The 19,851-nt window shown below is 54.0% G+C and overlaps 6 protein-coding genes across 6 annotated transcripts; 2 read left to right on the top strand and 4 right to left on the bottom strand.

The window, feature by feature from the left end:
• Nucleotides 1-383: 383 nt before the first annotated feature.
• On the top strand, nt 384-3,100 carry PG986_005936 (uncharacterized protein; the record flags this gene model as incomplete). Its single annotated transcript, XM_066842158.1, has 3 exons — nt 384-761; nt 845-1,354; nt 1,415-3,100. 3 exons carry the CDS (start codon nt 384-386, stop codon nt 3,098-3,100), a joined length of 2,574 nt encoding a protein of 857 aa, XP_066702020.1.
• Nucleotides 3,101-4,360: 1,260 nt separating this feature from the next.
• Nucleotides 4,361-5,653, bottom strand: PG986_005935 (uncharacterized protein; the record flags this gene model as incomplete). Its single annotated transcript, XM_066842157.1, has 2 exons — nt 4,361-4,702; nt 4,817-5,653. 2 exons carry the CDS (start codon nt 5,651-5,653, stop codon nt 4,361-4,363), a joined length of 1,179 nt encoding a protein of 392 aa, XP_066702019.1.
• A 2,183-nt stretch (nt 5,654-7,836) lies between these two features.
• PG986_005934 (DNA replication licensing factor mcm3) lies at nt 7,837-10,690 on the bottom strand (the record flags this gene model as incomplete). Its single annotated transcript, XM_066842156.1, has 3 exons — nt 7,837-7,870; nt 7,958-10,529; nt 10,618-10,690. 3 exons carry the CDS (start codon nt 10,688-10,690, stop codon nt 7,837-7,839), a joined length of 2,679 nt encoding a protein of 892 aa, XP_066702018.1.
• Nucleotides 10,691-11,869: 1,179 nt separating this feature from the next.
• PG986_005933 (uncharacterized protein) lies at nt 11,870-12,817 on the top strand (the record flags this gene model as incomplete). The annotated part of the gene is made up of 1 exon (XM_066842155.1): nt 11,870-12,817. One exon carries the CDS (start codon nt 11,870-11,872, stop codon nt 12,815-12,817), a length of 948 nt encoding a protein of 315 aa, XP_066702017.1.
• Nucleotides 12,818-13,786: 969 nt separating this feature from the next.
• On the bottom strand, nt 13,787-15,586 carry PG986_005932 (Leucine aminopeptidase 1; the record flags this gene model as incomplete). The annotated part of the gene is made up of 7 exons (XM_066842154.1): nt 13,787-13,825; nt 13,916-14,051; nt 14,209-14,354; nt 14,435-14,523; nt 14,622-14,709; nt 14,843-15,244; nt 15,407-15,586. 7 exons carry the CDS (start codon nt 15,584-15,586, stop codon nt 13,787-13,789), a joined length of 1,080 nt encoding a protein of 359 aa, XP_066702016.1.
• A 788-nt stretch (nt 15,587-16,374) lies between these two features.
• Nucleotides 16,375-18,393, bottom strand: PG986_005931 (major facilitator superfamily transporter quinate; the record flags this gene model as incomplete). The annotated part of the gene is made up of 5 exons (XM_066842153.1): nt 16,375-17,396; nt 17,456-17,537; nt 17,617-17,902; nt 17,980-18,187; nt 18,324-18,393. The coding sequence occupies 5 exons, from the start codon at nt 18,391-18,393 to the stop codon at nt 16,375-16,377; spliced, it is 1,668 nt and encodes a 555-aa protein (XP_066702015.1).
• Between the last annotated feature and the right edge of the window lie 1,458 nt (nt 18,394-19,851).

The following is a 19,851-nucleotide window of genomic DNA, read 5'->3' as shown; positions in this document are numbered from 1 at the left end:
TACTTGCAATCCGCTCGCTCAGCTTCCCATGCACAAACAAATCCAGTCGTGAACTATGTACCTGCTGCCCAAACTGGTCGGCTTGTTGAGACGAATTTCAAACCCGCTCAAAAACTGTGCCCTCCCCCTCTCTCGCCTCCTCGCTCCCTTCAGCTGCCTCGGTCTCGGTCTTGACGGACACCACCACTGCACTACCCTGACTCATTTTATTATTGTAAACATTGGCTCCCCTTCCTAAAAACGAGCAGCTCACCCATCCTTTTCCATACTTTTTTTGTCACCCAGATCATTACCCAGTAATCTCTCGTGCTGGTGACTTCTTTAGATCTGCACGGGACTCTTCTTAGAGGACTCACCTGCTACATCCCTTCTAATTCGCCACCATGCCGCATACATTATCGTCGGTTCCTAACCCTTTGGCCCGGATTACCCATTCGGTAACCACACGGCTACGTTCAAACAGTAGCCCCAAGAGCCCCAAAAGCCTCCATAGCGCCCAGAGCTCCCAGTCTTCCAACCTGCCCAGAGAAGATGGCGCTTCTGAAGGCCGGGGTTCCCGCCGCAGCGAGGACATTGTGCACAGCCCAAAGCTTTCCAAAGACGAACGCATCCACCACGAGCGTGAAAGCTTAGACTCGCGCCGCAAAGAGGAGTTTGCCCGCGCTCTGATTGAGGATGACCCTGATGTCCGCGCCCGCTACGGTCAGCTTGGCGAGCTCGCCGAGTTCTCCTCGATCGAGGAGATCTCAGCGCTCCCCCTGGTACCGAAGTTGCCTTCCGAGCTAGGATCTTCACCCAACGCCGAGTCTCTGCCCACCTCGACTTCGTACTGTTCCGTGATCAGACGCACTCGATTCAAGGAGTCTTGACAGATGTTGAGGGCAGCCGGCACATGGTTCGTTGGGTTCAAAGGCTGCACCCGGAGTCCCTGGTTCACGTGAAGGGACGCCTGAAAGAACCTCACACTGCTGTGCGTTCTGCTACACACTCCAATGTCGAAGTCGATATCCACTCGATTCACCTCGTCAACCCGGCAAGCAACTTGCCCGGGTGGGACAATTACGAACCCTCCGACTCCCTCCACACGCGCCTGCTATCGAGAGTTCTGGATCTTCGCCATCCCTCCAACCACGCCATTTTCAAGATCCGTTCAATGATCACGCGCACGTTCCGAGCCACGCTTGACCAGAGCGGCTTCCTCGAGATCCAGACGCCTAAGCTGCAACCAGCTGCCACTGAAAGCGGAGCTTCCGTCTTCAAGGTGAACTACTTTGGACGAACAGCCTTCTTGGCGCAGAGTCCTCAATTAGCCAAGCAAATGGCCATTTCCGCTGATATGAACAAAGTATTCGAGGTATGTCGCTCTTGGAACGATGGAGTCCCTTTTTCTTTCACGTGCTAATATTTTATACAGGTCGGTCCCGTATTCCGCGCCGAGAACTCCAACACGCATCGGCACTTGACTGAATACACTGGTCTGGACCTCGAGATGGCAATCCACCAGGACTACCACGAGATGATGATGGTTGTTGACAAGACCCTGAAAGCCATGATCAAAGCTGCTCAAGCTATGCCTGAGTTGCAGGTGGTTAGGGAAAGGTGGCCCAGCGAGGACGCTGTTGTTCTTGAGCAAACACCCGTGCTTCATTTCCTTGAGGGTATCGAAATGCTGCGAGCCGACGGGAGAGAAGTCGACATTGAGGATCTCTCGACACGTGACGAAATCCGACTAGGAGAACTAGTAAAGGAGAAGTACGGCTCTGATCTCTACATCCTGGACAAATTCCCCGCCAATGCCCGCCCCTTCTACACACACAAGGACGATAACAACCCTGAATTTACCAACTCGTTTGATATCTTCCTGCGTGGCCAAGAAATCTGCACCGGAGGCCAGAGAATCCACGACGCGAAGCTGCTTCGGGAAAGCATGGCAAAAGCCAAGATTCGAGAAGACGACATGAAGGAATACCTGAGCGCATTTGACTTGGGAGCCCCTCCGCATGCCGGTGCTGGCCTTGGCCTGGAGCGTGTGGTATTCCTTCTACTGAACCTTGGTGATGTAAGAAATGCAACCATGTTCCACAGAGACCCCAGGTCACTGCCTGAGAAGCCGCCCACTCTCCCCCACCCCGAAGCCGATACTACCAAGCACTGGACATACGACCAGGCGCCGCCGATAGAAAAGCTTATTGCCAACTATGGTGATGCATCAAACACATCCTGGCTAGACGACCGCTTCGAGATATGGCGCCATTCGAATGGTGCTGCGATCGGTTGGGCGAAGCAAGATCGCTTTTGCATGGTTGTTGGTGACCCTCTTTGCGACATGTCGCAATATGCCGATGTCACTTCAGCGTTCGTCAAGTATGTTACTCAAGAACTGAAGCTGACACCAGTATGGATGCTGGTGTCGGAGACTGTCCAGCAAATCCTCGCCCAGAACCAAAAGTGGCGCACTCTTAGCTGCACGGAGGAACAGCGCGTCGACTCGAACAACCACCACCAACCTGAGAACTATAAGCAGAATCTCCGCCGCGTGGAACGTGAAGGGGTTGACATTGACGAGGTCACGGTGGATGAAGGCTTCATGAAGCGTGCTGACAAGGCTATCGAAGCCTGGAAGGCTTCGCGCAGCGAGAAGGGCAAGCAGGTGCATCTGACGGAGATCAGACCGTGGGTCGACCAGGAGCACCGACGTTACTTTACAGCCGAGAAGGACGGCGAGGTTCTCTGCATGGTCGTGCTTGCGCAGCTGGCCCCTCGCCACGGCTGGCAAGTGAAGTGGGCCATGGACTTCCCTGGTTCCCCCAGCGGTACCATCGAGGTGTTGATCGAGAAAGCGCTCAATGCTGTCTCCGGCCCCGTTACGTTCGGTGCTGGTGTCTCGGAGAAGCTGACTCCTGGTGCCCGGCTTGGCGGTGTCCGAGCCAAGTTCCTCGCCAACTCGTACGAGCTCATTGTCAAGAGTTTGCGCCTCACGAACAAAGCCTCGTTCCGCGAGAAGTTCGGAGTGGTTGGCGAGTCAGTCTACATCTGCTACCCTCGCAGTGGCGTAGGTGTTCAGGATCTGAAGGAGATTGTCAAATTTTTCGAAGACTAATTACTCATCTTTCACGCTTTGGATGATCAAAAGGTTCATCATACGGGAGCATTTGCTTTTCCGAATTTAGAAAGACTTGGTTTACTCTGCATCATAAAATTATACCCCCCTTTCCTCACATATTTCCCCTTGTTTTGGAGCGCCGAAGCATTTGCCTTTTTCCTTTATCACACTATTGCGGAAGGACACGAATCCGCTGGGCTGGTCGACGGAAATTTGTGTTAGGTTACGAAGTAAATGTTCAAGTGCATGATGGCCTTTCTCTCGATGTTCATGGATTGGACAAGGCGGCTTTTAATCATGGGCACATGGTATTGTTATCTGATATCCCTTCTCTGTCATCCTTGAAAGCATGCATAATACCAATACTCACTGAATGCTCTATTCCTGCTAAATTTGCTCCCACGACCTACTCCTATGATGCTTTTAGACATCTTCCATGGGAGTATGCATCTTTCACTGTGACTACCTTTAACTTAGAATTCCCGTCGTAGTCGGTGGGATGATAAAACAATCGGCAATTCCCCAGACAGGCCAAGATGCGTGCCGGCCCGCTGTTAGTTGGCGATCAATCTGAAACCACAATGAGATCATTTGCGGGAGGGTGGGATACTTTGCTATGATACAACGGTGTGGCAACTGGATGTGCGTTCGGCTTACATGTGCACGTTGGATCCGCTTGAAGTGGCACATGACGGATGGAGACGGACCGGGTAACTGACTGACGGGAAAGAACCCGTTTGCATGAACGCTGCATGAGCGCGAGAATATATATCCAGCCCTATTGTAGAGGGTCAACTGGGTGAGAATATGCTTCTGTCTGGTTTCATATTTTGTTATGCAAGTAATATTGAAGCTTGGTTGAAAATACGATTACAGAATTATCATCTCCCTCTGCTTTCTTTCCATCTTCAATGCCAACCATATTCCCCTTGACACAAACCAACAAGCCCGAGATCGATCTCTTCGATCCGTCAAGAGTTTTGTATCCGCTGCTTTTTCACGGCTCACAGAAACACTTTTCTTCTTCTTCTTCTCTCGTGATCATCATAACTAGAAAACTGGTGAACTGCTGCCAACACAACAGTACCGGATGGGAGTAAAATATCAATCAAGATAGATAGTGAGTGGGGAGCAAAAGGCATACCACTGAACCATTACTGATTGAGAGATTCGGGGGAGGGGAAAGGAGAAATGAAAGAAGGTTAAAAAAATACCCCCCTCCCCAAGCAAGGGTGCTCACGCTGGGCTTTCCCCTGCCTAGAGGAGAGCGGCGAGCACGCCACCGATGACGGCCGCGACGCCGGCCATCTCCACGCGGCCGGCGGCGGCGATGGGGATGGCTGGGTAGGACGAGGTGGGCTTGGGCGGCGAGTTGGGGGCGCCGGTGCCGCCGTAGCCGTAGCTCCGCTGGGGCGCCGGGGCCGTAGTGACGCCGTAGGGCGCCGTGGTCTCGGCCTTCTTGGTGGTGGAGACGTCGGCCGGGTAGGTTTCCACCTGCTTGGTGGTGGGAACGTCGACGGGGTAAGTCGCGACGGGGTAGATCACGACGACGCTGCCGGTGGGGACGACGGTCGAGGTGACGTAGGTGCTGGAGGCGGGCTGTTTGTTTGCTCTCTTGTTAGCCATGGCTTTCTTCCCTGTACCTTTCCCTGTCTATGATGCTGGGGTCGGCAGGGAAAGGGGGTGTTAGGGGGTTTTAGCGGGATGACTTACGCAGTTGTGCACGTGGGGCGGGCACTTGGTGACGGTGTACAAGGACGTCGCGTACAGGGTCGAGGTGCTGCTGCCGACGGGGTGCGAGGAGACGGGGTAGCTCTTGGTCTCGGGCGTGGGCTTGGGCTTGGGCTTGCCGCTGCTGACCGGGCACGTGGTGACATAGACGCTGGTCTCGACCGTGACGTAGGGCTTGGTCGTCGCCGGGCAGTCGACGACCGTCTTGGCGCAGCTCGTGACGGTGTACGAGTGCACCTTGGTCACGGTCGACGTGGTCAGGACTTCGCTCTCGGTGGCGGCCGTCGACGCTGTGGCGCTGGCACTGGCGCTGGGACCGTGGCGGTACGTGCTGGTGCTGGTGATGTGGTGCACGTGGCTGCTCGAGCTGCTGCTGCTCGTGACGGGGACGGCAGAGCTCGACGGCGGCGGCACCGCGGCGGAGCTGCTCGTCCCCGTGGGTGCGGTGGTGGCAGGTGTGGACGATGTGGTCAGGACCTCGGTCGTGACGGACGAGGTTGTCGTGGCAGGAGGAGGAGCCGACGACGACGACGCGGAGTGGGAGTAGGTGTAAGTGATGCAGGAGCAGGCCGAGGAGATGAGCTTGAGGTCGTTGTCACAGTTCGCAAACTCCTGGGGCACGCCCGAGGCGTCGTTGTGGGGGGTGGTTAGGAAGTCCCAGCAGAAGCCCGGGGCCATGCCGATGTGATCCTTGTCGATGAATGCGCGGTAGCAGTTGTCGGCCTCGCAGTCAGGGTACGTCCAGCGGGCGCCCAGGCGAGCGGCGCGGGCCATGCCGCTGAAGGCGAGAGCGCCCATGCTCATGACGATTCCGTGCATGGTGCTGGTGGTGATGACAAGTAGGTATACGAGGTGCGTAGGGAGTTCGCTAAGTGGTGGTGGGTTGTTATGCAGAGTAGCGAGTGACTATAGCGCAAGGCTACGGATATGCTTGGTCCTGAGAGAAACGAGTGACTTGGTATACTTTGGCTTACACGAGAATGGGGGAAAGGAGGGCCTTCATGACGGAAAGGGGGACGAGGATATCCGGATCTTTATAGAAAACGGATCTGCGTGTGTGTGCCAACGCACGCTACCATACCATCTGCACACACTACACCACCGACCAACCAATACCCATAACACCCCCAGCTAGTTAGTGTTGGTGTTTGTCATGTATGTACGATCCATCCATCCATCCATCCATCCATGCCGGCGATGGGGCCGGCTGCGGCGTCGCCAGCAACAAGTATGCTCACGCGAAAGAGAAGCGCGGTACATAGCATAGCACAGCATAGCATAGCCAGCCTGGTTAATGCAGGGGCCAAAAAAAAAAAAAAAAAAAGACAGGCTAGCAACAAGACGCATATGCAGCTCACCCATCCTCTCCTCCCAGCAGCCAGACAGAGAAACCGTCAGAGCAGATGCCTGTATTGCCTCGCCCCCATTGGCCAGACGCCAATACGGGAAGCAGAGCCCAACAGGAACCCAAAAGGAACGTTGCCCCGCGACTTCGTTTTTTTTTGTCTCTGCCTTCCCTTTCCGGCCCGTTCCTGCAGCTGTACTCGGCGAGGTAAAAGTGGCGTCCAACGAGGACTCGACCAGCGGGCAAAATTGGTACCACGGCGCGTGCGGGCTCGCCTCGTCGAGAAATGTGTAAATTACACTCCAGCCCGGCGGCCAATCTCTGCAAAGTGCGCGCGTGCTCATTTTCTTCTTCTTCTTCTTCTTCGCCGTTGTTTTCTTCTTGCCGTTGATTATTGCCTTTTTTTTCTTCACTTTTTTCGCGGCTGTGATATTGGGGGGTGGGCTTTGCATCCTGCCGTCTGATCGTAGCAACCACGAAGTAAGGGACAATCAGGAAGTCCTGGATTGGCAAGATGGAAAGGAATATGTATCGCGGGTTTCAAGACAAGAAAGAACGAGTCCGGCTGTCCACTCATGATCCAACACTGGCCTGCCAAATCTGGGGGAATCTGCCTACCCAGGGTCTAAGTCCTAGGGGCCTTTTCCGACGCCAGGGGGCCGCACACGTCTCGGGAGCCCATCCGCTAATCTATTAGGTTAGGCACCTGGGGCTGCCTATTTCCTTTCTCCCCGTTGTCGCTCGAGTATAGCGGACCTCCGTGAAGAAGGGTGACCCAATGTTGCCGAGCACTGCTCGTAGAAACAGACCACGTCCAATGTAACTGACGTAAGGGAGGAAGTCTCGGAAGGTTAGAGCCAGTGAATTGCGCGCGACTATTTGATCTTTTCCTTTTGGCATACCGCCGAGTCTGTCCAGCCGGGTAAGCTACCTAATAAAAGTACCCAAAACACTGTCTCAGCTATTCCCAGCCTCGCTTTGTTCCTTCTTGCACCAAGAATAGAAACTTCCAACAGCAACGGCTACACTTGTCTACTGACCACATGCCTACCGGTCGATTGGTCAGTAGGTAAACAAGGCGGCGCCATCGGTCCCCATTATGGGAAAATACCGCCGGCTATGTTGTACGACCCCGAACAGGACGTGTAGGCTTTGATTCCGATCTTCACCTTCCCATCCGCTTAAGATCGAGAGATGGGAAATTATGGGCCATGTTCGTTTTCGTGCTGGCCCTACTCGCACGTCAACTCCAGACGGCAACCTACAGTGCCTTCAAACCCAACATACCGCCGGAGCAATTTACCGATTGGCTGGAACACAACCCAACCGTGTCAGGCTCCGTTTGCAGTGCTCCCGTGTTTTGCTAGTACCGGCACAAACCATCTCGTCTCGTTTCGTCTTGCCGCCTCCCAGTGAATCGATGTTCTCATTTTACACTTGCTTGGTATTGTAGCTCATTGACTATCTCATTACTATCGATATCATCATCGCGGCGCTATGCTAAGCCATGGGCACTAGCTCATACTCGTGAGGACCGGCATGCCCATATGAGTCCGTCCTGCCGGAACGCCATTCATCTCATCATCGCAGGTATTTCTTCTTTGACATCAAACCTCGGTCGTAACGACGGCAGTAAAACACGCAAATCCGCTCATGTCTATATCTTGTAAACCAAATCGCCGTCCGTGTACCTGTGCGGAAGAAGCATATTAGTATCGAATACTTGAAAAAAGGGGGTGGATATGTTTGTGGGTAGGGAAGAGTAGTCAGAAACTTACATCACTTGGTTGGCCTCATCCATACGCTTGAGAGCCTTGATCGCCTCATCACGGCCGAAGGCGCCGCCGTTCCTGCCGCCGACGCGTCCGTTGACAGCGGTAATCACTTCGCCGACATCCGCAGAATCGTCGTCAAACAGATCCGTGTTAAGGAGCTGGCCAAGAGTCGTGCGGAACGTCGCCAATCGCTCTGAGCTGATGGGCCCGTCGATGTTGAGAGAGGCTGCGCCAGAGGCAAGGTCGGCGTCTTCTTGTGTATCCTCTTGCGACTCCAGCTGCGACGCGGGCACTGATGACGCAAACGAGGTTTGCGACTGCGTAGGTGCGGCGGAGCTGGATGCACCAGGCGCAGTGCGACGGGACCGTCGCGGGGTGGCATCGTAGATGTCCTCGTCCTCTTCTTGGGGAGCAGGAGCCGGTGTAGAAGAACCATCATTGGTACCGTTAGTAGCGGCACGGCGGCCCTTCTGTTGATCCCGCGCAGACACCCGCGCCGATCGAGCGGCACTTGTGCTTGTACGATTCGATGTGCCCCTGGTAGTGCCACCCTCGTCATCGTCGTCAGAGCTCTCCTCGCTTGAAGAATCAGACTCCACCACCTGAGTGCGCCTGCGCTTCTTGCGGGAATCGTCCTCGACGACCTCCTTGAACAAAGCAAACCTAAGAATGCCTTCAGCTGCGAGAGCATCTCGCTCTTCTACGCGGTTCGAGAGACGAGCCTTGGCATGTGCGGTAGCCAGACGGATGATGGTTTCCAACGAACGGACTGTCAGTGGTGACGTTCTTCGCTGGTTGCCTTCCATCTCGTCGTTTCGGAGACCGACATAAACCTCAGCTATCCGCTCAGAAGCGGCCTGGGTAAGAACAGGCTTTATTCTGTTCTTGGCATACTGGATGTACTTCTTCATAAATGGGATGCTGAGAACCTCGTGGCGCTTGTTGGCGCCCTTGCCAGTGGTCAGAGTGACACCTGCGTGAAGCATACTATCGAACTTCTCGTACACGTCCGTAGGTCTCTGGGCGTCATTTTGACTCTGCATTGCGACACCAAGAGATTGTGAGTTGTTCTCACGCACCGGGGCGCCTTCGTCTGTACCGGCTTGGCGGTAGCGGTGCATACGCAGAACGTGCTCCGAGATCTGTCGATCTCTTGTATCCTCAATATCATCCGTCACGACGAACAGCAAATCGAAACGGGACAGCAGGGAGTCCGGAAGTGCAATGTTCTTGTGGGGATCTTTGTGGGGATCGTATTGTCCGAAGATAGGGTTGGCAGCTGCGACCACACTGCAGCGGGCATTCAGGGAGGTATGAATACCGGCCTTGGCAATAGTAACAGTCTGCTGCTCCATGACTTCGTGGATTGCCACTCGGTCAATGTCGGACATCTTGTCGAACTCATCGATACAGACCACACCACGATCGGCCATAACCATAGCACCAGCCTCGAGTCTCCGTTCGCCTGTCTCCTTGTCTGAGGTGACAGCAGCTGTAAGACCAACACCGGATGAACCGCGACCAGTTGTGGCGATGGCCAGGGGCGCTGTGTTCAAGACAAAGCGAAGGAGCTGGGATTTGGCTGTAGACGGGTCACCAACCATAAGAATGTTGATGTCTCCTCTAAGATGTGTGCCGTTCTCCAAGTTCTTCTCCATACCACCAAGAAGCATGAGCAAAATGGCCTTCTTGATATAATCGTGACCGTAGATACTAGGCGCCAGTGATTGAGAGAGGAGTTCGAAGAGGTTCTTCTTTTTCGCAATCTTGTTGATGTTGCGGATATCGGTGTCGGTAATAACAGCCGACGCGAGACCACCGCCCGACTTGGAGGAGAGGTGGACAATGTTGTTGGCTAACATGACCGTCTTGAACAATGCACTATTGTGGTTGGTGTTGCGATTACCGAGTGTCCGGTAGATACCAACCAGTTGAATTCGATCACCAGGCTTTACCTTGTCGACGAGGTCGTCGTCGAGGATGACATCGACACCGCGGGGCAGCTGACCGGCGGGGGCGCGCTCGGGCATCTCTTGGATAGAGATGGTCTGGTGGTCTCTGTAGGTACAGAAGCCGTACTCGGTAAGGAGCGGGTTGCCTTCGTCGTCTTGTTGGGGATAGACGCTGGATGTCGTGACACCCGTGGTCATTGTCTGGTCACGATATTCTCGGAAGTGGAAAATGTTCTTTGTCTCGTTGAAATGTACACTCTTGACAACCTTGGGCCGGATCAGGGACGTTCTGGTGACGATACCCTCGATAGAGACCATGTTGTTGAGATGGAAGGACGACAGAGTACGCGGGTTGCAGGCATGCAAGCCGAAGCTACCGGCGAAGGCACAATAGTATAAAACATCTGCATCTGTCTGGTCGGGCCGTGCTTGCGGCAAGGTCTTGACGATCTCCTTGAGGGCATGGTTGAAGGCAAGGGTGTAATCAAAGGGGTTGTTTAATAAGCCCTCGGCCATTTCTGGGTTGTGATCGCGGACGAGGTCGATATCGACGACCAATCGCCTCTGGTTCTTCTGGAGCATCGTGATGATGTCGGACCGGTAGCTTCTAGCATGTTGATCGTCTGCGTTGGGCAGCGCAGTCAGCCTCTATCCTGCCCGCTTGGCCGACAATGGCTTGGAAGAGGGGGGCGGGGGGGCGGTATAACTCACTGGGATCGAGGAACTCCTCGGCCAAGCGAATGCGCTCCTTGGTCGCTTCATCGCGAAGCATTAGAGCGTCCATGGTGCCTCAATTCCCCTGTGGCTTCCTGTGGTGTGTTGGGGTCTGGCGTTGTGAGAATTGGGTGGTAAATGCTGGTGATGTCGCTTCGGGTGCGGGACAGCGAAAGCGCATAAAGATGCAAAAAGGGTCAGGGACTTTCACAAAAGCAACGCGACGCGTTTTTGGGCCACGACGCGGGCGGGTCGTGTAAAGTGCTTCTAGATCCGGCCTAGCGTCAATGTATGTCAGGTACGTACTCATACTGGGGGCACTTTCACTCAGCAGCCATCAATTGATCAATCAATTGATGCGTCTCCGGTCCAACCATGACTACAGTTCGATACCACCCAAGCAGAAGGCGCCACGGGTGAACGCCGGATGATTCCAATGGCTCACTCTATTTCAACATCTATGGCCTGACCAGCTGCTAACATCGGTCTTACCATTTAGCTGGTCTACGATGGGGGTGCCTTGCAAGACTCGACTCACTCCGTGTACTGACCCTCGAGGCTTGGGACGCCCAGCCACGGTCTCTCCCTCATGTCTGACCAATACTATGGCGAATTGAGCACCTGGTAAACCAAGGTTTATTCAGGCAAGTGACTCCCTAAAAATGCTCATTGAGAAGTCGATTCTCAATGATGGTCTATGCCAAAGCATAAAAGGCGGGCCTCTCTTGCTGCCGTCGCATTCTGTGACGTTTCCCTGGACATACTTACCCATAGCCTACAGCAGACCAGCGACTATCACGGTGATGAGCAATCTACCAACTTGGGCAGCTTATTTCATTTGATGAAATGTGGAATGCAATTGAACATCCTTGGATTGGCGGGCAGCCCATTTTTGGCGACGATGCTTTCCCTTTACCGCAGAAAGACATAACTCTATAGGTATCTATAAAGTTGAACGAAAAACTGCTGCCTCGGACTTGGGGAACGAGTAGCTTGGTACCGGAGATGCGTTCAGCTCTGCACGATATTCTTCTACCTCGAGTAGATCGAATTAACGTGCACCCGACTTTGTCGAGTATATAATTATTCGTTCTTCTCCATCTCATTACCATCTCTAAACACCAGCCAACATTTATACGGGAACCATCACATTGGTCACACCTCCACAACAAGAGCCTGTTCCATTCTTTCTCATCCAATTCCTACTAGAGATCGCTGGCTCCGTACATCTATAGTCCACTACCCGAAGATGGCTTCGATTCCGAGAATGTGGATCACCAGTGACATCCTCTGCGAGGCCGCAACTCACAATCGGAAATTGAACCCGGAAACGATCTGTGACAGAGTCGAAGCGTGGAAGAGCGACATGGGAAACGTAAAGAAGCTCGCAGCCATTACCACTCTCAGTGGTGAGCTTGCCCGGTTGAGGGACGTGATAATCCCCGACTACTACTGGCAACCGGATCTCAGAGAGACTCTGGGAGCGCAACTATGTGCCATCCAATCTGCCATCGACAGGCTGGGAGCCAAGAGCCAGAGCGATGCGAGCAGTTTCAGCTCCGTGCTTGATGAAGTCAGGGCTTATTACTCAAAACCAGCCCACCGGCCGGAGGACCTGGGACCCGACCACATGGAGATGGTGCTAGAGATCTTGACATATGCCATCCGACAATGTCGGTCGGGTACCGCTGACGACAGCTCATACGACAAGCCCAAGGCCTGCTACGGCAGGGTCTCAGAGGCTCTGGAACAGGCTTTCCTCTTCCGGAAGAGAAACGTACCCTGCGTGTCGGAACTAACGGAGGAACTTCTTAATGCGTTTAAAATGGTCCATGAAACCGCTACCGCTTTCCTATTCTTTGAAATGAAGAGCGAGAGGACCAAAAAATCAAATCGCTGCAATTCAACGCTCGGGGAGCAACCTCAAAGCCCTGGCCAAAGCGACGACGACGAGGAAGACAGTCTGGCAGAAGCAGATAGATACGACGGGGAAGCCAAGGGGACATTGCAAATTTGTGCCTGTCATTCTGTAACCAGGAAGATGTGGCAAATAGACCATGAAATTGCACAGAGAAAGGAAAGATCCCTAGCCAGATTAAAGTCCAGGGACCCGGACTCCGACCGAGCAAGGCAAGGCCACGACACGAAACCTTTGAACCCTTCGCCACTAGGCCAGTTCGTCGAGGCTGCCGACTGACGAGCTCAGTTCAATCGCCATCAATGGGGGAGGGGATGGATGGCGGTATTGCAGGCAAGGCCTTCCACGGCCGCCAACATGTGGAATGCTATGGGCGAAGAATAACATTGGGCTAAACACGGAGCAGGCGTTTTCATTCCTGGGTTCTCTTGAGCATCAAAGTCGCAAGTTTGGAGACGGCGTTCCGCTTTATACCAAGCCTCAGTTCTGCTTACATTGGGGCATATATACGTATATATTGATTTCTGAATCTCATCATGTTTTACTCTTCGTGTGACTTAAACCATGCCATGGCATATCACGACTGTGGCTGTTCGTCACTGGCATGTCTTTTTTACTTTGCATGGCAGGTATAACCCTGGCTCCTCTCAAGTCTCCCACGGGTAATCCTTCCATTGATGTAGGGTCGAGTTCCACTCGCCGCTCACATGCTGGATATGCAGCCAAATGTTGAGGGAATTGAGACGGGCGCACATCGCGCGGGAGAACGTAGTTGAGCTCGAAGCTGTACGGGCTCCCCGGGTGGACGGCGCACAACACGCTCGAGTGCAGCCGGGCTCAGAGCTTGGCCTCGACGACGCTCCTGTAACGACGGCGTCGGCTGCGCTGTTCAGCAGCGCGCGGAAGATGTCGATCTTGTCCGGGTACACCGCGATGCCCGCGACAGGGAAGTGGGTGAGGTCAAAGGGACTCGTTGCCATCAAACTCGCGGGCGTGGGCCACTTTGACGCCGGGACAATGATAATTCCATTTAAGTCCAATATAGAATCTATACAATTTGGATTTTCGAAACCAACCGGCTTCCAGGGAGTGCTGAATAGAAGCATAACATAGATGGGTCCTGTTTAATTTACCATTGTGGTAGTCCGCTTATCAGCACTGCACTGCGACGACAGTTTCGGATCATTTCATGACCATCAGTTCCTGTACCGTATATTTTTCAGCACTGCCAATTCGGAAGTCCTTAGTCTAGAAATAGCTTCCCTCTACCAAGAAGCCCACAGTGAGCTGGAAGGGGGAAAGATACGTGAGTCAGCCAATCTTCAATATACATGCGAGCGGACAGCGTGGAACACGAAAGAAATGGGAAGGGCTTACCTTGGCGTGCTGCAGCATATGCGGGAAGCTAAGCGTCGGCACGGCATCATTGGCCGAGTGGATGTACGGGCTCGAGTCGGCCATAACCTCATCGCAGACATAGGCGGCGGGATAGCCAGCGTCTCGGGCGGAACCACTGTACACAGAAAAGCAATGTGAGTCAGTAAAAGTATCGCATAATTGAAAAACAAGCCACCACAGATGGGCTGGTGTAAGAAATGCGGAGCTACAGCTTATACCAAGAGGCAGGAGAGGTAGAGGTTAGGGATAGGGGTCAGGGGTTAGCAACTCACTGGTCAGAGCAAGCGTAGCCGCAGCGGTCCGTCGCGACCTTGAGCTGCGTATAGACCGGGACGAGCTTCTGGAGGTACGATGTGAGGCCGGCATCGACGTAGTCGGTGTAGACGGCGATCACATTGTTGGGAGAGTAGCCGGTCATCTAAAGGGTTTCATCCACCGAGGTCAGCAACGGTTCGGCAATGTATACTAGAGGTGAGGGTAATTGGTCGGTTCACTTACATCTTGGTTCATGACAGCCAGGACCTTGACGCCGGAACGAGCGTAGGATTGCATCACGCCACGCGACCCTTGCAGGCCACCCTCTTCGCCTACCAGAGCTCAGGGTTAGTGAGAGACATTGGCGGAAGGAGTTCGATACTCTCGGGAGAAGCAATCAACTAGGTAGAAGATCAATCGGTAGACATACCGGAGTAGAAATGGAACTCCAGCGTGTTGGCAGGCTTGAACTTGGCCTCGGCTAGCACGCGGAGAGCCTCAAGGACCACGACAACGCCCTGTGCCGCCAAACATTAACCCGTTAGCAATTTGGACTGGTGCGCTCGGTATAGGCTCATACATTGCGAACGGAAGGAAGTAATAGCATTGCTGGTCGGCCAGCATTTCTTTCTTAGCTGGGTAGGGACTCACCGAAGCATTGTCATCCGCCCCCGGCGCCCGCCCACTCGTCGACGTCCCCACGCTGTCATAGTGAGCCGAGACGACAACAACCTCACCCGATGTGCCTGGAATGGCGGCGATGACGCTGGGCTGGTTGTACGAGTGAGAAAATTGCTTGACCGTGATGGCGCTGTTGGACGACGCCGCAGACCGCGCCGTATCGTACATCCATTGCGCGCTGGCCGCGGCGTAGGTGCCCTTGTAGTACCGGTTGTAGAAGTTGGCCAGCGCGTTGGTCCACGTCTGCAGGTTGCTCTGCGACAGCCGCGCGATCAGCGGGTTCGCCTCCGACTGGTGGCTGGCGCCGCTCGGGAACGTGGCCCGCTTCTCCACCGCGGACGCGAGGCGGTCGGCGCGGAGCGTCTCGAGTTCCTGAGTTTCTGCTGTTAGTCTCTCGGTTCTCTGTTGGTGTCTTTACTACTCCACTCCTGATCCACTCCCGCTTGCTCAAAAGGCGAGATGCGTCTTTCAAGGAGAGGGTCGGAAAGAGGGGGAGAGACTTGCCATGGTGTCGGTGATATCGGCAAAGTGAACTCCCTTGGAGGTGAGCTGCTCGAATTTCTGCTCTTCGGTCATCCAGGTGCCGGCATCATCTTCGGAGGTCTTGACGAGCCGCAGTTCTTCATCTCGGGCTGGCAGCGACTGAGCTGTCAAGGCACCCAAGGCGACGGTGGCGTGAAGCGCGGCCGCACCAAGAAGAACGAACCTGACCATGATGAGCGAGCGAGAGCAGAAAAAAGATGGAATTGGCAGGACAGGGTGGGCTTGAAAGGGTCGGGAGGAGGTGCGATGGATGATGACCTGGTGCTCAAAGCCCATCATCTATATGGGAGGCGACGCCATCCCGTTATATATCTCCATCTCCAGCTATTTGAACTTCCTGATGTGCGAATGGACGACAATATCTTGGTTACTACCCAATGCGGAACCCCCATCCGCCAAGGCGAGCAAACTACCGTGGCTGCAGCTCGTACCTTTGCTGTCCTTCTAGATGCGGCGTAGTGTACGGAAGCCAACTACCCTGCAGAGGACGAATGCCCGATGCCAAGACGCCTTGGTCCTCCGAGGTGGCATGCCAAGCTTTCTTATCTTCAATGCAAGTGCCCCCACACAGAACAACAAAGACGGACTCCGCTAGGGAAGTAATTCGAACTTCCCGTTTCTTTTCTCGGAGGCATTGTGGAAGACAGGTCTCCCTGGTCCGCTGTCATGTGTCCACGATTAAGGCATGACACCGAATTTGCGCTCTGTGCCCCGGGAGGTCCCTCGGAGAGGCAGGTGGTTCCACACATTGAGTACAAGGAGCCTGCTTCGTCATAGCATAGCAGCGCTTTCGTTCAACACTATGAGAGAATACTGGAGAACTGGAGGCGCTGATGGATGGATGCGTGTCACATGGTGAAGGAACACCCATCATGATAGGTGCATTTTGGTATGGGGCACTTGAAGATCGGGTCTCCGAACGGCGGCGTAGTATTCTCAGTCAAGTGTTGGTGTCCAAGCTATACTGTGGTCTTTTCACGCTTCTCATCAACGGGAACGTGCGCTTTTACTGTCTTGAGGGTGTCGCTGTCAGTGTCGGTGTCGGGGGTTCTGTTGCCTTCCAAGACGTCTATCCGGTCCGCATCCGCATTACCATAACGCCCGATTTTGTACCAGGGGAGTTCGAACAGCTTATTCATGCTTTCCAAGCTACGGCCGGCCGTTTCGGGTATGGAGATCCAAGCCCACACCCCGCCGACGATGGTGACGGCGGCAAAGAACCAAAAGGTGCCGGCCGGTCCCAGCCCGCCGTGTTCCGTGGACAGCAACATGTGGGGCAGGGTGCGAGAGTTGCCGTAGCTATTGGCGAAGTGAATCGTCATGGCGAGCGAAGTCGAAACGGCGCGGATGCGAAGCGGGAAGAGCTCGGCGGTTAGGAGGTATTGCATCGAGTTCCAGCCCAGCGCCCAGCCAATGCCGGAGAGGAATATCATCGCGATCGCGCCGTAGCTCGCCGGGACCATAGCTTTGGGCAACACGAACTCCACAGCCACACCCAGCTGAGGCACCGCCGATAGAAACCCAGCGACGTAGATCATGGCAATGGCTTGGAGGGTGATGCCAGCCATCAAGGAGCGCTTCCGTCCGATCACGTCGACCAAGAAGAGAGCGCAGCAGACGGCAGATAGCAGCTTGACGACGCCAAAGATGACAGCGATCAGCAATGACTCGTTTTCGCCGTTGAAGCCGAGAAGCATGAAGAGCTCTGTAGCATAGACCGTGATGGAGCCGGCACCAGACCATTGCGCCATTAGCTGGGCCATGGTGGCGAGGTAGACACGGTACAGGTTGCTGGTTACGCAGAACATCTCTTTCAAGACACCAAGGAATCCCAGGTTGCTCGTTTCCGCAACCTCTTCCTGATGCGAAGCTTCAATTGATTTCATTTCCTGGACGAGATATGGGTCTGTGGTGTCGAGGTTCCGGAGGCGGGACATGTTCAGCAGCGCCGTCTCCGGCTTACCAATCTTGACAAGGTAGCCTACGATTCTAGTGAGTTTCTGTCACCCTGGATTGGGATGGAAAGCTCCGAGTACTTACGAGGAGATTCATACTGAAATAACGTCATTGCCAAGATGATTGCAGCGAAAATGATATGAATACAGGTCGGGGCGAGCTGCCACTTGGCGTTAATGAGATTATCCCCTTAAGTCAGAAAGTCGACGAACCCAGCGAGCATGCGTTGAATCGCCCAGGCCTACCTGAGCCCCGTAATTGGCGAGATACGCCAACACGATGCCCAAGTAGACGAAACCAGTGAAGATGCAGGTGCATAACCCTCGAATAGATGCAGGTGCAATCTCAGCGATGTAGATGGGACCGACCACGGCAGTCTGTCCAACCCCAAGGCCAGCGACGAACCGGCCAGCATATATGGCTCCCAGGCTGCCATTGCTCCCCATGAATATGGCGATGCCAAGAATCCACAGGAAACATAGTTGGCGTGTAGCCCAGATCCGACCGATGCGGCCGCAGATCACGAAAGCACTGGTTAAGTCCATTATCAGTAAGGACTTCTGGAGACAGGCAGGTAGGCGGACAGACAGGGCAGGAATGTGACTAACATGAGGGCACCGCCAATTGAACCGAGCTGCACCATGGCAGCGACGTTGCCTTTGATATTCGTCTGCTCGACCAGGCTGTAGGAGCTGAGATTTATTGTGTCCTGGAAGTCGGCGGAGCCAAAGGCTCCTGCAATCAGACCCTCATCTACGCCACGAGCAGCCCCGAGGAGACCGAAGGAGATGACGGCAAACCATAGGCGCCAATTGACTATTGGGTGAATCTTGTCAGGTTTCATCGTTTAGATTTCCCTTTCTCCCGTGCGCAGTGCTTCTATACGGGGAGAGGTCGATGAACCATAGTTTGGGGATGGATAGAGGGGATTCATTGGTCGCTTGGAACTTACAGACGTTTTTGGGCTCACCCAGGTTCTTGAGCTTGAAGATATTGACGGGTTTCTTTGGACCGGTAGCCATTCTTGCGGTTGACGACAACTTCTCGTGGTAATATGGCTGTCTGGAGACCGGGCGGCGACCGCATCGTGCTTTATACCGCAATGGGGTCGAAATCATCCATGCCTAAATCAAATAACGTAAACCGCTTCCTTGGCGTGCTCTGCGTCTCACCCGGTTCCCGGTCCCCGGTTACACTTGGTGAGCATTAGTTACGGCAGGCTGGGCAACGTAGGAGCACGATCTTGGCTTTGCTCCGGCCCGCGACGGGTGTGGTGATAAGCCGCCAAGCGAGCAGGTAAGACGCTGTGGTCAATCTTTTCCGTTGGCATGTCGGGCCCGAGATGAGACGTGGAGCTGGTATTGCCGAAACGTAGTCCAGTATCGTCTGATGCCGCCGTCTCGTAGGGCTGAGTCGTGGACGTTCATTTCCAGTCTCGATGCACTTCGGTGCAGCGGTAGCCGAAGAAGGTAGCCACCATGACAAAAAGATAAGCGCTTGGAAGTTGGGACGGATGTTTTTAGCGTCAGGAGTCAAACCAAATACCAGCTTGGCGCGAGGGAGGCCTTGGAATTGAGAGGGCCCGCTTCTCTCTAGCGCTCAGCGAAGCGTGGCTGCTCTCTTTACTCACGTTAGGTACTTGGTGTACATAATCAAACAGTTCATTAATCGGTTCATTAATCAAAGAGCGATACAGTGCTCGGTAAGCAGCGGAAGAAAGAGCCTAGACGTAGAGCCCGTCTGTACCTCTATCACTGCGCACAATGTCCTCCATCCAAATGGGGGCAGTTTGAAGCACTCTACAACTACCTACACAAACACACATCGAAGAGACACCTCAACTTCGTTCCAGTACTACTTCAAATATGTGTCCACATGAGAGTCATGCAAAGACGTCGGCCTCTGATTTCCCCATTAGGGGCTAGAGGCTTGGATAAGGAAACGTATCTTTCTCTCAGCTCATTTCATATTGCCGGTACGTTTGGTTTTAGTTGTATGGAAGGCCTCTGAGAAGGTCGTACACTTTGTTGACTGCGCTTTCTCTTCCGCCTTGGGCGTCGTCCTCTGGCCCTTGGGCATTTGAGGCTCCTTCGTTGGTCTGTTTGTTCCGAGGCGCGATTCTAATTACCAGTGCCATCGCAATATTGCCCCTTTTCATGCACAACCCGTCGGTCCTCTTGTTCCACTGGGTGGATTAATGTATTGCCGAGGCCATCCTGCTGAAAACCAAACATTGTCCTTCTACGGATTAATCTGGCACACCGCGCAAAGGGACACTGTCTTCTGTTATGGCCACTGCCACAACCATAAGCACTTGGAGTGAACCGTTGGCCAAAGACCCGGGTCCATGTGCCAGACCAGCTGCTCACTCAAGCTTCGGGCAAACTCTATACCCATGTGAAATGATAGGCTTGAACATCACAGCATCGCAAGCATCGCATCATCACAACGGAAGTACATCTCTCCTAATTCCCCAGGCA

Source organism: Apiospora aurea (genome assembly GCF_038362705.1).
Source record: "Apiospora aurea strain CBS 24483 chromosome Unknown utg000004l_segment0_segment0, whole genome shotgun sequence".
NCBI classification, from domain to species: domain Eukaryota; kingdom Fungi; phylum Ascomycota; class Sordariomycetes; order Amphisphaeriales; family Apiosporaceae; genus Apiospora; species Apiospora aurea.
This window is presented reverse-complemented; position numbering and strand designations above follow the sequence as displayed.